This window comes from Aethalodelphis obliquidens, unplaced genomic scaffold, assembly GCF_003676395.1.
Source record: "Aethalodelphis obliquidens isolate GAN/ISIS:26980383/991018 unplaced genomic scaffold, ASM367639v1 scaffold43, whole genome shotgun sequence".
In the NCBI taxonomy this organism is placed as follows: Eukaryota; Metazoa; Chordata; class Mammalia; order Artiodactyla; family Delphinidae; genus Aethalodelphis; species Aethalodelphis obliquidens.
In genome coordinates, this window is record NW_020837987.1 from 15,908,569 (window position 1) to 15,925,718 (window position 17,150).

Here is a 17,150-nt window from a genome sequence, read left to right on the forward strand (position 1 = left end):
AGTACTTCAAATGTTACAGAGGGCAGAGTCTAAAGTTGTACTGCTATGGTATTTTAATCATATCCACATGAATACCCAAGGGGCAGAGTGTAGAAAGAATAACTCAAGGATGTTGTGAATATATATTCATAAAATTGTATGTTGTTTGATTCCATCATGCAAAGAAATTGTTGCAGGTGCCTTTCAACCTTAACGTCCTAAAGATGTATTGTTAGTATTTGTTACGAAGTACCACAGTGAGGTGGCATAGGCTTGATAAGATAGAAAAAAATTCATTTAGAGTTTTAAAATGATTAAATTATATTAATAAAACATGACAACTCTGACACATTTTGAGTAAAATGGTATCAAAGTGATACAGTGGTTAAATGTGAATCCTACACATGTACACTGCATTCTGGGTGTTTTGATTAAGTTCTCCTTTCTGATAATTGTTCTCTTTAGTTACTAAGAATAAGACTATATTTTCTCTCATCTTTGACATCAGCTATTTTCTTGGAAAAGAGAGGAGGACCATCATTTCTTCTCCATTATTTCTACCACATAAGCAGTCCCTACTAACCTATCATCCTATTCTCATGAAAATCTCAGTCTCATTTTTTTTTTTTTTTTTGCGTTATGCGGGCCTCTCACTGTTGTGGCCTCTCCCGTTGCGGAGCACAGGCTCCGGACGCGCAGGCTCAGCGGCCATGGCTCACGGGCCCAGCCGCTCCATGGCATGTGGGATCTTCCCGGACCGGTGCACGAACCCACGTCCCCTGCATCGGCAGGCGGACTCTCAACCACTGCGCCACCAGGGAAGCCCAAAATCTCAGTCTCTTAATCTTAAGGACTGCTCTGTTTCAGCCTCAACTGGCAGAGTGTTGGTTTCTGATAATCCAGTGGGTCCTCTGTTGTACCAACAAATCTGTAGAAGAGGATCTGAAATTATTATGATTTACATCATTGTTTTACTCATTCAAAAACACAGTGTTGTTCGTTAAAATTCAGTGTCCTGTTCCTTCAGAAAACATGAATATGAATGATCCCCACCTAATACAAGTAGGCCCTTTTATCTTAATGATCCCTTAGCAGAGCCCATCATGGTTACACATAAAAGCATGTGATGAAGGCATAACATCAATAAATTTTTAACTTCAGGTTGAAAAACATCAATAGTAATACAGCCTTTTCAAGAAACTTCATATAATAAAAGTATTTTTAAAAAGAGGGAAATGGTACATTTCCAAAGATCTCCTTGCTTTACCAATACCCATCATTTCATAAATTTGAAATGATTCTGACTTTTAATAACTGTGAAGAACTTAACATCTGAAATTGATTAATCTAGGACTAGAGACTTAGTCTCCCTAGTATAAGTTATCTGATTATAGTCCATTGTTTAAAATGGTTAAATGATTTACACCATTCATTACATTTCTAAGGGTTTCTCTCCAGTATGAATTCTCTGGTGAATCCTAAGGTCAGACCATTGTCTAAAGGCCTTGCCACATTCAGTACATTTGTATGACTTCTCTCCAGTATGCATTTTCTCATGACCCCAAAGGTGTGAACGTTTGATAAAAGCCTTACCACACATATTACATTTGTGTGGCTTCTCTCCAGGATGTATATTCTGATGTCTGGTGAGGCTTGAGTACTGCTTAAAGGCTTTGCCACACTCATTACATTTGTAAGGTTTCTCTCCAGTATGAATTCTCTGATGAATTGTTAGGTTTGAGTTCTGACTGAAGGCCTTGCTACATACATTACATTTATATGGTTTCTCTCCAGTATGGATCCTCTGATGTCGGGTGAGGCGTGAACACCAGTTAAAGGCTTTGCCACATTCATTACATTTGTATGGTTTCTCTCTACCATGAATTCTCTGATAATCCTCCAAGCTTGAGCTCTGAATAAAAGCATTATCAGGTACATTAGGTTCATGATTTTTCTTTTTGGTATGTATTTTCTGATGTCTAGTAAGGTGTACGAATTGTGTATAGGCTTTATCACACTCATTACATTTGTAAGGTTTCTCTCCAGTGTGGTTTCTTTTATGTTTAGTTAGGCTTGAACACACAGTGAAGGCCTTGCCACACTCATTACATTTATAAGGTTTCTCACCGGTATGGATTCTCTGATGTTCTATAAGACTTGAACTTTGGATGAAAGCCTTACCACACTCATTACATTTGTATGGTTTTTCTCCAGCATGAATTTTCTGATGTTTTACCAGACTTGAAGTGTGGATAAAAGCCTTGCCACACACAGTACATTTGTGTGGCTTTTCTCCAGGATGTACATTCTGATGTTTAGTCAGGTGTGAGCACTGCTTAAAAGCTTTGCCGCATTCATTACATTTATAAGGCTTCTCACCCGTATGAATTCTTCGGTGAATCCTGAGGGTAGACCACTGCCTAAAAACCTTGCCACATTCAATACATTTGTACGGTTTCTCTCCAGTATGAATCCTCTGATGATCCCAAAGATATGAACGTTTGGTAAAACCCTTACCACATTCGTTACATTTGTAAGGTTTCTCTCCAGTATGAATTCTCTCATGACGCCAAAGGTCTGAACATTTGATAAAAGCCTTACCACATTCGTTACACTTGTGTGGTTTTTCTCCAGTATGAATTCTCCAATGATTTGTAAGGTGGGAATTCTGATTAAAGACCTTGTCACATATATTACATTTATATGGTTTCTCTCCAGTGTGGATTCTCTGATGTCTTGTGAGGTTTGAGAACTGTTTAAAGGCTTTACTACACTCATTACATTTGTAAGGTCTCTGCTCAGAATGAATTCTCTGATGACTAGTAAGGACTGAATGATGGATAAAAGTCTTTCCACATTCACTACATTCATATAATTTTTCTCTAATATTTGTTTTCTGTTGCTGTGTAAGCAATGAAGGATACATAGGAATGAAGGAAGAAACCTTTCCATATGTGTTACAAATGTTGGTTTTGACACTAGGAGGAAATCTTTGAAGTGATGAAATTGAGGAACAAGTTTTGACAGACCTCTCAACTTGATTACATTCATAAATTTTCTCTTCAGTTGGAAATCTCTGCAATTCAGCCAGATGTGATTGAAAGCTTAATCCAGTTCTATTGTCAAAATGTTCTGGATACTTGTTTCCTGCATAAACTATGTTATTTTTTATTTTTAACAAATTCTTTATAAATGACTTCCTATTTTTTAAATATTGACATGCACTTTTTCTTAAAGAAACACTTTGTTTTAAAGGTAAGTTAATCCAGGATTTGCTGTATTGTTTATCTTTTCTACCAGTATGATTTATGTTATCTGTCATAAGCTTTCCTTTGGAATTTCTTTCTTCACATCCACATTTATTCTCAAATTCATACACAGTTCCCCTGACTTTGCTGAAGTCAAAATCCTCAATACCATGGCTTCCATGTCTTCCCAAGACCACTGGTTGGTATAATTCTCTGTTATTAATGTTTTTCTTCTTTAATAACTCCTTGGTCAGAAAACTAATGGAGGTATCTGAAAGATAACCACAGTCTTCATATTAAGTAGAGTTGGAAGATGAATATTACACTAAAAGTAATACTTACATTGAAGAGATGAAAAACTTCTTAACCAAACTCTATAAATGTTTAAGAATAGAAAGTGTATAGAATCCTTTAATAAAATATACATGCATTTTAAATTATTTTAACTGAAGCCTACTTTCAAACACTCTAAAACCAAATCACTCACACTATGTAAACTTACCTATCTATGAAAGTGTATTCTTTGACTACCACACCAAAGAACACACCAATTGGCAGTAGACAAATGGTTGTCTCATATTGAAGAGAAACAGGTATTATAAAAATGCAGATTTACTACATAAATTATTGCATGCAAATAAGTGCTGACAGATAGCACCATATGAAGTAATGATAAATAATCCAAAAAAACATAATGATTAAGATAAATACATGAAAATTACAAATTGAAAAACTAAAAAGGTAATAGCAAAATCAGGAAGAATTTAATAATATATCGTTGGTGTGACAAAATATTCTGAATATCTACTCTAAAACTATCTATATTCAAGCAGAATAGGCATTATACAACATTAACAGTTGGTGAACTGCAGTCATACTCTATGCTAGCTACTGAAATCCATAATCTGTAAGTGACAATAAATAAAAAATTTTAATAAACCAAGATAAAACCAACAGGTAAATAGTAACCACAATTATACAAAATTACAGACTGTGGAAATCTAATGACTCCTCCCTTAAGAACAAGAAAAAGGACTTATATTCAAAGGAACACATAATGTGAGAATTGGAAAATGCTGCATAACTCAAAACTCTCCCAGGGCAGAGATGCTATGCAGGAGGCACTTATCAAACATATTTAGGGACTTCCTTGGTGGTCCAGTGGTTAAGACTCCGTGCTCCCAATGCAGGGGGCATGGGTTTGATCCCTGGTTGGACTAAGATCCCGCATGCCACATGGCATGGCCAAAAAAAAGGAAAAAGAAAGAACAACCATATATAAAGGGAAATGTATTAGCTGCTGACACTTGGGGCAAGAGATTAAAGTTGGAGCAAAGAGCAGACACATTGAAAAGCCAGGTTATAGTGGTTAGGATTCAGAGCTTTCACTGCTATGGCCCCCAGGTTCAATCCCTGGTCAGGGACTGAGATCCCACAAGCTGTACAGCATGGCCAAAACAATGAAAAAACAAAAAAAAAAAAACACAAACAAAATAAACATAAGATGCAGAACCACAGATAAGAAGAAATCACATATACAGAAGAATTGCATATACAGAGGACTGACTATAAACTATAAACAGTTTTCAACTGTGTGGAGGGTCAGTGCCGCAAACCCCCACATCATCCAAGGGCCAACTGTACAGTAAAGGAAACAGGAAGGAATCAAAATTGTACGTTAGGAAATACCTATCTAACACAAAGAAGGCAGTAATGGAAGACTTGAGGGGAAAAGATATAAGGCACATGGAAAACAAACAGCTAGTGACAGAGGTCCTCCTTTATCACTAATTACAGTAAATGTAAATGGACTAAACTCCAATTAAAGGGTAGACGTTTGCAGCAAGGATTAAAAAAATAGGATTCAACTATACAGGCCTACTTCCTTTTATTGCACTTCGCTTTATTGCACTTCACAGCTACTGCATTTTTTTACAAATTGAAGGTTTCTGGCAACCCTGTGTTGAGCAAATATGCTGGCACCATTTTTCCAACAGCATTTGCTCACTTTGTGTCTCTGTGTCACATTTTGGTGATTCTTGCAGTATCTCAGACTTTTTCATTATTATTATATTCATTTTGGTGATCTGTGATCAGTGATCTTTGATGTTATTACTGTAATTATTTTGAGGTACCACGAACTGCACCCCATATAGACAGCTAACTTAAATCAGTAAATGAGTTGTGCTCTGATTGCTCCACTGACTGGCTATTCCCCCATATCTCTCTCTCTCTCTCTCTCTCTCTCTCTCTCTCTCTCTCTCTCTCGGCCTCCCTATTCTCTGACACATAGCAATATTGAAATTAGGTCAAGTGTTCAAGTGAAAGGAAAAGCCACACATGTCTACATTTAAATCAAAAGCTAGAAACAACTAAGTTTAGTGAAGAAGGTATGTTGAAAGCTGAAACAGGCCAAAAGCTAAGCTTCTTGCACCAAACAGCCAAGCTGTAAACACAAAGGAAAAGTTCTTGAAGGAAATTAAAAGTGCTACTCCAGTAAACACATGAATGATAGGAAAGCAAAATAGCTACATTGCTGATGTGCAGAAAGTTTTAATGGTCTGGATAGAAGACCAAGCCAGCCACAACATTCCCTTAAGCCAAAGTCTAATCCAGAGCAAGTCCCTAACTCTCTTCTAAGAAGGGTGAAAGAAGTGGGGAAGCTGCAGAAGAAAAGTCTGAAGCTAATAGAGGTTGGTTCATGAAGTTTTAGGAAAGAAGCCATCTCCATAACATAAAAGTGCAAGGTGAAGCATTAAGTGCTGATGTAGAAGCTGCAGCAAGTTATCCAGAAGATCTAGCTAAGATAATTAATGAAGGTGGCTACACTAAACAAATTTTCAATATAGATAAAACAACCTTATATTGGAAGAAGATGCCATTTAGGACTTTCATAGCTAGAGAGGAGAAGTCAATGCCTGGCTTCAAAGCTTCAAAGGAGAGGCTGACTCTCTTGTTAGGATCTAATACAGCTGGTGATTTTAAGTTGAAGCCAGTGCTCACTTACCATTCCCCAAATCCTAGGGCGCTAAAGAATTATGTTAAATCTTCTCTGCCTGTGCTCTATAAATGGACCAACAAAGCCTGGATGACAGCACATCTGTTTACAACATGGTTTACTGAATATTTTAAGCCCAGTACTAAGACCTACTGCTCAGAAAAAAAGATTCTTTTCAAAATATTACTGCTCACAGACAATGCACCTGGTTACCCAAGAGCTCTGATGGAGATGTACAAAATTAATGTTGTTTTCATGACTGCTAACACAACATCCATTTTGCAGCCCATGGATTAAGGAGTAATTTCAACTTTCAAGTCTTATTATTCAGGAAATACATTTTTTAAGGCTATAGCTGCCATAGACAGTGATTCCTCTGATGGAGCTGGGCAAATTAAATTGAAAACCTTCTGGAAAGGAGCCACCATATTAAATGCCATTAAGAACATTCATGATTCATGGGAAGAGGCCAAAATATCAACATTTACAAGAGTTTGGGAGAAGTTGATTCCAATCCTCATGGATGACTTTGAGGGGTTCAAGACTTCAGTGGAAGTAACTACAGATGTGGCAAAAATAGCAAGGAGCCTGAAGATGTGACCGAATTGCTGCAATCTCATGATAAAACTTTAACAGATGAGGAGTTGCTTCTTATGGATGAGCAAAGAAAGTGGTTTCTTGAGATGGAATCTATTCCTGGTGAAGATGCTGTGGAGACCACTGAAATGTTAAATAAAAGATTTAGAATATTACATAAACTTAGTTGATAAAGCAGCCGCAGGGTTTGAGAGGACTGACTCCAATTCTGAAGGAAGTTCAACTGTGGGTAAAATGTTACCAAACAACATTGCTTGCTACATGAGAGGAAGAGTCACCCAATGAGGCAAACTTCTTAGTTGTCTTATTCTAAGAAACTGCATCAACTATACTCCAATAAAAATGTTTAAAAAAAGAAAAGAAGGGCTTCCCTGGGGATGCAGTAGTTAAGAATCTGCCTGCCAATGCAGGGCACACGGGTTCAAGACCTGGTCTGGGAAGATCCCACATGCCACAGAGCAGCTAAGCCTGTGCGGCACAACTACTGAGCCTGCGTGCCACAACTACTGAAGCCCGCAGCCTAGAGCCTGTGCTCCGCAACGAGAAGCCACCGCAATGAGAAGCCCGTGCACCTCAATGAAGAGTAGCCCCTGCTCGCCGCAACTAGAGAAAGCCCGCATGCAGCAACAAAGACCCAATGCAGACATAAATAAAATAAATAAAATTTAAAAAAAAGAAATTGCTACAGCCACCCAACCTTTAGCAACCACCACTCTGATCAGTCAGCAGCCATCAAACATCCAGGTAAGACCCTCCACCAGCACAAGGATTATGACTCACTGAAGTCTCAGATGAACATTAGCAAGTTTTAGCAATAAATTTTTTTTTTTTTTTTTGGCTGTGCCACACAGCATGAAGGATCTTAGTCCCCTGACCAGGAATTGAACGTGTGCCCCCCTGCAGTGGAAGTGCAGAGTCCTAATCACTGGACCACCAGGGAATTCCCTGAAGTATTTTTTAATTAAGGTATGTACATTTTTTTAGACATATTGCTATTGTACACTTAATAGACTACCATATAATGCAAACGTAACTTTCATATGCACCAGGAAACCAAAAAATTCGTGACTCGCTTTATTGTGATATTTGCTTTATGGCAGTGGTCTAGAACCAAATCCACAGTATCTCCAAGGTGTTCCTATGTTCTATATGTAGGAGACTCACCTTAGATACAAAGATGCAAATAGGTTAGAAATGAAAGAACAGCAAGTGAATCTGTTATGGGATGAATTGTGTCCCCCCCAAAATTATGGGGTGAATTGTGTCCCCCCAAAAATTGTGGTCCTAACATCAAATACCTCAAAATATGACTGTACTTAAAGATAGGACTTTTAAAGGAGTAATTAAGGTTAAATGAGGTCAATGGGGTGGGCTCTAATCTAATGACTGGTGTCCTTATAAGAAGAGGAGATTACGACACAGACACACAGAGGGAAGACCATGTGAAGACACAGGTAGGAAAAGCCAGCCAGCCACAAGCTAAAGAGAATAACCTGGGATAACACAACTCCGCTGACAACCTGATCTCAGATTTCTAGCTTCCAAAACCGTGAGAAAATACGTTTCTGATGTTTAAGCCACACAGGCTGTGGTACTTTGTTATGGCAGCCCTAGCAAACTAATACAAATTCCACGCAAATAGTAACCAAGAGACCTGAAGTGCTATACTATTATCAGGCAAAATAAACTTTAAGTCAAAAATTTTTATGAGACATAGAAGGACATTATTTATTGAAAAAAGGATAACTCAGCAAGGAATTACGACAAATATGAACATATACACACCTAAACAAGAGGGCCCCCAAATATATGAAGCAAACACTGACAGAATTTAAGGAAGAAATAAAAACAGTTCTAGAATAACATTTGGAGACTTCCACTGCCCCCTTTTCATAGAGAGTACAGCCAGGCAGAAGTTCAGTAAGGACACAGAGGATTTCAGCAAGACTATAAACCAGCTAGCTCTCACAGACATATATAGAACACTCCACCCAATAAAAGCAAAATACACATTCTTCTCTAGGTGCACATGGAACATTCTCTAGGGTAGACCATATGTTAAACCATAAAGCAAGTCTCAATAAGTTGAAAAAGACCGAAATCATACAAAGTATTTTCTCCGACCACAGTAGAAGGAAAATAGAAATGATTAACTGAAGGAAAACTGGAAAACTCACAAATATATGGAAATTTTAAAACACTCTTAAAACAACCAGTGAGTCAGAGGTGATCTCACCAGGGAAATTAGAAAACACTCTAAGAAAGAAACAAAAGCACAACACACCAGAACTTAAGGTATGGTATGGTACTGCATATTCTCCCGCTGAGTAAAAGCAATTTTACTGCTGGATCAAAAGACCCACACCACTTCTGTTACACATACTCCTTGATGTGTGGCAAAAGCAGAACTGAAGAAATGGCTGGGGGTCCTAAAGAGGCAGAGGGGACTTGACATAGCCCCATGCACTCGCCTGGGGCCCCAGATGGCAATGTTTTCCCATCCCATGAGAAGGTCTCCCAAGTATTGAAATGGGAATGGAACCTGGAGAAGAACTGGGGCCAGGACTGGGGAGGCTTCAGCTCTGATCTGTGTGGACTGAAAACTGGGTATAGAATGAGACCAAAGAAGAAAGAGGACCTCTTATAACCAGCCCTCCCAGTGCCCCACAAAGAGTGTCATAGGTAATGATCAAAATTTTGCCTTGGTCTTTGCATGAGCTGGAGCACCCCTGGAGGCTGGAAGGATGAACTTTTACATGTCTGAAGAAGAAAGCAGAAAGTGGAAGGGAAGGGGGCTTCCCTGGTGGCGCCGTGGTTGAGAGTCCGCCTGCCGATGCAGGGGACACGGGTTCGTGCCCCGGTCCGGGAAGATCCCACGTGCCACGGAGCGGCTGGGCCTGTGAGCCATGGGCACTGAGCCTGCGCATCCGGAGCCTGTGCCCCACAACGGGAGAGGCCACCACAGTGAGAGGCCCGCGTACCGCAAAAAAAAAAAAAAAAAAGTGGAAGGGGAGAAAAATTTCCTTTGAGAGCTCACAAGAAATAAACATTTGTTTTCCCACAGAACTTTCCCACTTACAGGGACTTTCCCAAACTATTAATCGTGCGGCTTCCTCTTTGCCCTTCTGAGCTCTTACCAATGTTCACACCTTTGATACATTCCCACCAACTTTTTTCACTTCTTTCATTTTGTTCTCCACATTCTGGGGCTTTCTCCCTTGCTCCAAAATTTAAATAATATTCAGGTCAGAAAAAGAGTTTTCTGTTTATAAGAGAGGAACATAATGTGATGCGGCTTTTCCAGAATACAACTCTAGCCCTTTGTTCTTTTGAGAGGACGTTACAGATGTGTCTAAGAAAATATTTCACAAATCTCTTCACTCACTGTCTCATTCTGAATGCTTGAGGAGCATCTTTTAAAAAGATAACCTAGTTGTCTTCCAAGAACTACTGAATGAAAACTACAGGGATAAGAGAGGATCCAGAATTGGAAATTTTTTAAAGTTTGCCATAAGATTTTGTTTTTACTCATCTTCTGAAGCCACTACTAATCTGATGTGTGTGACCATCGAAAGAGAGGGGAAGGTTAAACTCCAGATGCTACATTATCCTATGTTTCATTTCATAGTCAACACAGCTTCAATCTCAGTCAAGCAAGGCAGAGGTTCTCAAGAGACTCACTAGGGCAGATCCCAACTTCTGGAGGGGTGTTATCCTCACCCAGGGAGAGCAGGTTCCCGTAGGTCTCCAACATCACGTCCCTGTACAAGGCCCTCTGAGCAGGGTCCAGGCATTCCCACTCCTCCTGAGAGAATTCTATGGCCACATCCCTGAATGTCAATAGTCCCTGAAATAAAAAACATGTTTCACTAAGAGACCATGGGGAGAGTTGTTGTTTTCACACAAAATGTGAGTAGGAAAGAGGTGTAGGGATTGATTCAGTTGAAGTGACAGATCATTTTGAGTAATTTATATGTCCCTAATTTTATTATATTTTTCCAGCAGAGGATATCAGATCCACTGAATCACTGTAGATTTCTCATTTTGAGGACAATGGAAGAAATATACAAATGAAATTATTCAACACAGGATTGTTTATGTGGAAGAGATACATACTATGTTCTACACACTAAGTGATATTCAGTACCTGGATGAGCTAGAGTATGAGTGGTATCTTCAAGCATGACAGAGTCCACATACATGCAAAAACATAAATACAGGTCTATCCATTTAACTCAGATAATCAGCCACCAACAAAAGTCAAGTGGAGTTTATTCCACTAATAAAAAAAAAGGTGATTCAAGATGAGGAAATTTACTAACGTTGTAGGTTAATTTAGCAGATTAAATAGAAAAAATGTTTATCATGGCAGTAGACCTTTGAAGAAATACTGGATGATTAAAATTATGCCGGGCTTCCCTGGTGGCGCAGTGGTTAAGAATCCGCCTGCTAATACAGGGGACATGGGTTCGAACCCTGGTCCGGGAAGATCCCACATGCTGCGGAGCAACTAAGCCCATGTGCCACAACTACTGAGCCCACGTGCTGCAACTACTGAAGCCTGTGTGCCGCAACAAGAGAAGCCACCACAATGAAAAGCCTGTGCACCGCATAGAAGAATAGACCCCACTCACAGCAACTACAGAGAGCCCGCGTGCCGCAAAGAAGACCCAATGCAGCCAAAAAAATAAACAAATAAATAAAATGATGCCAAGTAGGGATAAGCAACAAGGTCCTACTGGATAGCACAGGGAACTATATTCAATATCCTGTGATAAACCAGAATGGAAAAGAATATATATATGTATAATTGAGTCACTTTGCTGTACAGCAGAAATTAACACAACATTGTAAATCAACTATACTTCAATAAATTTTTTAAAAAGTGGATATGGTAAACTAACCCCCCCCCCAAATTATGCCAAATAGGAAATTAAAGGAACTGTTAATAAGTAAAACTATTTCACCAAGTATCATAATCACTGGAAGCACTAGAGGCATTTCCACTAAAGGTAAGGCTGAGGCAAGTGGGCCAGCAGGCTCCTGCCATTCACCACTGCACAGGACGCCTAAGCCGGAGCCAGAAGAGCGAGAAGCAAATTCCCATTAGCGATTTTACTGTGACACCTATTCATAAGACATATGTGATGAAATTTTAAAAACTTTACTGAAGGATGTAACAAAGACGCGATCCAAGACCGGCAAACCTACTTTTCGCTGGAAGATGTGGTGGCGTAAAGACCTCAGGGATTTAGAAATTCAGAGCAATTCGAAGGCGAAAGAAATGTGGGATTTCAAATAAAAAGTCTGCATTATATTTAGGAGACAGAAATTTTTTCTTTTTTTAAAAATATTTATTTATTTATTTTTGGCTGTGTTCGTTGCTGCACGCGGGCTTTCTCTAGTTGCGGCGAGCGGGGGCTGCTCTTCGTTGCGGTGCGCAGGCTTCTCATTGCAGTGGCTTCCCTCATTGTGGAGCACGGGCTCTAGGCGCACAGGCTTCAGTAGTTGCGGCACGCGGGCTCAGTAGTTGTGGCACACGAGCTTAGTTGCTCCGCGGCATGTGGGATCTTCCTGGGCCAGGGATCGAACCCGTGTCCCCTGCATTCGCAGGCGGATTCTCAACCACTGCGCCACCGGGGAAGCCCAGGAGAGAGAAAATTTTGAAGAGAAAAACAAAATGGTGGGCCTTGCCAAATTACATGTGAAACTATTGACATACGTGAATGTGTGTGTGGGGGGTATGCACAGTGTGGGTAATATCTGAAACTAAAATGAATGAAATAAAATAGCTGCAAGATATACACAAAAAAGCCAAACTAGAGATTTAGTTAAATCCAAATTAAAGACGTAATTATAAACAGGAACGATTAGGACTATGCGGAACACAGTATTTTAAAATTATGCGAAGGGCTTCCTTGATGGCGCAGTGGTTGAAAGTCCGCCTGCCGATGCAGGGGACACCGGTTCGTGCCCCGGTCTGGGAAGATCCCACATGCCGCGGAGCGGCTGGGCCCGTGAGCCATGGCCGCTGAGCCTGCGCGTCCGGAGCCTGTGCTCCGCGGCGGGAGAGGCCACAGCAGTGAGAGGCCCGCGTACCACACACACACACAAAAATTATGCGAGGTGAGGCCTTCTCAAGCACGATCAGAAAGCAGAGGGCAAGAAGGAAGGATTCATGTTTCACTGCAAAGAAATGCTAAACTAGGAAGGATACCAGGGCATGTGTAAAGAATTAAACTACAAAATATAAAATAGCTTTTCAATACATATCAAAAGAAAACTGAGCAAAGTATGAAAATCCATGTTTTATTTCCATAAAAGAATGAACTTGACTCACAAGTAGTTGGAAATGGAAATACAAAGGATTGTCATTTTCCCCCAAATTTTCAAAATACAGAAAGAATACAGTATCAAGTTTTGCTTACATTGAGGAAAGTCTCACGTGTTGGTGGCGGGGAGGGAACCTGTGCAGTTTAAGGGGAGGACATCTGACAAAATCTATCAGAATATGAAATGCACCATTCTTGACCCAGTAGTCACATGTCAGGTTGCCCAGAGAAATCCTCAGACATCTGCAGAGAAGTCAGCCTGCTCCAAGGCAGCCACTGACACGTTCTTTATGTCAGCAAAAAATTGTAAAGGTCCCATGAGTCTTCATTAAGAGAGAGTTCCAATGAAGATCAAGCTGTATCTGTGTTTACTAACGTGAAAACCACTTCTAGACACATGCTGTGTATGTTTTTAAAATTTACAGAATAAAATATTACAACAAACATTCAATGAAGAATTTTTCCTAAAATTGCATAATGATGTGAAATGCAATCTTACAAGATCTGAGATGAGTCTTGCCACAAAACCTACAACAGTGGTTCCCCACTGACACATGAGGCATGGAGATAGGGAAGGGGATGCTTTACATCCTAGTACCTAAGCTGCTGCTTTGCTGGAAGTTTGAGCACCATATATATATCTCACATGATGCTTAAAATAAAAGAATATAATATTTATTAATAACAGTGGAACCAGAATTTGGCTACAGCCTCTCTGATGACAAGAATAAAGTTGTGGCTCCATGTCTTGGCTGAATTATAATCATTTTTACCTAAAACACCTGCTGCAAGATAGTCCTTGCGGGAACACCGTGGTCCCTATGGGATGGATGTGCTGAGAATAATTTTTTAAACCTCTTAATGATAGATATTTCGATTGACTCCATATTTTAAAACCAATTATCGAATAAAACATCCTCTATCACTGATGTCTGTTTCTGAACCTTCTTCTCCATTCATGATGGTAATGGAGAACATTAATGATTAATGTTTTGGAACCAGAAACACCATGATTCACTTGTTTAGCTTTGAAAGCATTATAAAGTCAGGCAGAGCTGGTTTCCTCTTATCACTCTTCTTTTCCAGAATTTTCCAACTATTCCTACACATTAGTACATGACTTATAGGTGCAGCTTCTTTTTTTTTTTTTTTTTTGTGTTATGTGGGCCTCTCACTGTCGTGGCCTCTCTCGTTGCGGAGCACAGGCTCCGGACATGCTGGCTCAGCGGCCATGGCTTATGGGCCTAGCCGCTCTGCGGCATGTGGGATCTTCCTGGACCAGGGCACGAACCCGTGTCCCCTGCATCGGCAGGTGGACTCTCAACCACTGCGCCACCAGGGAAGCCCAGGTGCAGCTTCTTTATCCTGGTTGACAGAGAGCAGACAGTGCATCTAGATCTAAGCAATTCCTGCCACTGAATACCACTGACACCCTGTCTCCAGTCCATGGGTGTGAAGCCCTGCCCAGGACTACACCCAGTGGAGCCTCTTCACAAGTTCCAGGTCACTGGGTCATGGGGAGACGGGATCTAAGTGGAGATGCCAGGCCCTGAGGGAAGGACCTGGGTGGGTGTGACTGTACAGGTGTCAGGCAGGACACTTCAGAGTCAGATAACATTAGTGAGTCCAAAAAAGGGCATTTCAGGAAGGACAAACAAAACAATCGACTGAGAATATGACTTTACCTGAGAAAGAGCCATTCCTGACTCCTGTTCTTTCCTCTCCCTCCTCTTCCAGATTTCTTCCTCAGGCAAAGATCAGTCTTGAGAAGTCAATCCTGAGTGTCAAGAATAGGCTGTTTAATGCTTAGAATCGACACACGCCCTTCCTGAGTCATGGCCACACACACAGGGAGGACCTCAGCATGTGGAACAGACAGTCCTCTGCTGCCCACTGTCCCAGGAGGGACTCAGGACAGTAAACTCCTACAGAGACCAAGAGGTGAGTTTTCCCACCCTTTCCTTCAGATCTCACTCCCCTCCTGAAGCCCCCACGTACGCTGTAGCAGGGGGACTCGGGGCTGGACGGACCCTCCCCTTGGTCACAGACCAGCCCTGATCAAACTCCACTCAGAACAGAGCCCCCTCACCTCTCTGGATCATGGGCTGACCTCAGCTTCATAAATGGAGGAGCCAGAGCCTTGGTGCTCAAAGCTGGGTACAGATCAGAATCACCGGAGGCACTTTACACATTATGGAGGTTCCATTCCACGTGACTATTTGAAGGGGAATCTCAGGATCTGCAAAACGCCTCAGCAGTGTACCGTGATGCCAGAGTTGAGCCCCACTCAGAGGAGGCAGGACCAGCCCACCTCCCACCTTGTGCTCTGCTCTCTCCTGGGGCCTCGCTGTCACGCGCATCCAGCCAGGGGAAGGGGACGGGGAAGGGGAAGGGAAGCAGCAGAGAAACATGCAGAGCAGGCGATATGGCCCGGAAGTAGGGGTGAGGGAGTGGCTGGAATGTTATTAGGGGGGCGGGGGAGGAGGGAGAAGCCAGAGAAGGTGCCAGTGAGAGGTGATAGCAGAACAAAGACCCGAGGAAAGAAGGGATTTTGCCACCTGCAAGTGAAGGGTCAGAGGCCTCTAGGCAGAGGGACACCATGGGAAGGCCCTGAAGTGGTAGTGTCCTGGTCCCAGAAAGGGCAAACAGGCCTGTGTGGCTTCAGTAGGGTGAGTGAGGAGGGGACGAGTAGGAGAAAAGATCAGAAGGGTATCAGAGGTACAAATGAACTTATTTACAAAACAGAAATAGACCCACAGACACAGAAAACAAATGTATGATTACCAAAGGGGAGAGGGGTGAGGGATAAATTAGGAGGTTGGGATTAACATATACACACTACTATATGTCAAACAGATAACCAACAAGGACCTACTGTATAGCACAGGGAACTATACTCAATATCCTGTAATAATCTATAAGGGAAAACAATCTGAAAAAGAATATATGTAATATGTATATAATATACAACTGAATCACTGTGCTGTACACCTGAAACTAACACGACATTGTAAATCAACTATACTTCAATTATATATATATATATTTTTTTTTAAAGGGTATTGAAAGCAGATAAGAAAGGGCTGTGGTCTTCAAACCTTTTCCCCCATACCCCAGGAGATTTTAGAACCATGTATTATTCCCTTATCCATTTTAACTAAACATCTATTTTTAATTTTTTTTTGTCATTAGTTAAAACACTAGCGAGTAAAGCAATGTATATTTTTAAAACATGCTGAGATGCTCACCTAAGCCCCAGGACCTAAGTACAGGGTTGCCCTATACTGAGACGTGGAGGATGGCAAGAGAATATATCTGGGAGGGTTCGGGGGGTCATTTTTGGACATATTAAGGTGAAGATGCCAGTTGCCTGTCCCAGCAGAGATGCTGAGGTGACAGCTGGATAAGCTGGGTACAGGACTGCGGTTTCAGGGGAGAGGTCTGGGTGGAGACGTGAAAGGAGACATCAGTGTTTAAAGTTATAACATGAGATAGAAACAGAAACAGTGGGTGCAGACAGAGAAAAGAAATTCAAGGACTAAGGCCAGAGATACTCCCACAGTCAGAGACCAGGGAGGTCAGAGAAAGAGGCACAGGAAACTGAGAAGTGAACACGGAGAAGAAAATTAGAACGGACGGCTGGTAGCTAGCTAAATTTATTTTCTAAAAACAGTGCGATGTGAAAGCCAAGAAAAAAGTGCTTCCAGAAGACGGAGCGCAACAAGTTTTTGAAAGGACAAGATGATGACTGAGAACATACCACTAGATTTAGAAATACGTTTAGATAAGCAAGGTATCAGTGGAACAGTGGGTGTGAAAGCTGGACTGGATGGGTTTCAAATGAGAACTGGAAGCAAGAATTGAAGCAGTGAAACAAACAACTTTCTAGTTGTTTATTATTTATTTATTTGCGGTACGCGGGCCTCTCACTGTTGTGGCCTCTCCCATTGCGGAGCACAGGCTCCGGACGCGCAGGCTCAGCGGCCATGGCTCACG

The 17,150-nt window shown here is 41.1% G+C and overlaps 1 protein-coding gene across 2 annotated transcripts in view; it reads right to left on the reverse strand.

Moving 5' to 3' along the window:
• Positions 1-712: 712 nt before the first annotated feature.
• The window catches only part of LOC113605685 (zinc finger protein 677-like), an 18,834-nt gene continuing 2,396 nt past the window's right edge, over positions 713-17,150 (reverse strand). The window contains exons 2-5 of one of the 2 annotated variants that reach the window (XM_027079203.1): positions 14,840-14,931; positions 10,504-10,669; positions 1,573-3,498; positions 713-907 (exon numbers count right to left, since the gene is read on the reverse strand). In XM_027079203.1, the coding sequence (XP_026935004.1) occupies positions 849-907; positions 1,573-3,498; positions 10,504-10,669; positions 14,840-14,854 (2,166 nt within the window). In that variant the 5' untranslated portion in view covers positions 14,855-14,931 and the 3' untranslated portion in view covers positions 713-848. Of the gene's footprint in view, positions 3,499-10,503; positions 10,670-14,839; positions 14,932-17,150 lie in introns of both variants that reach the window. The other variant, XM_027079202.1, reaches the window with a different exon arrangement.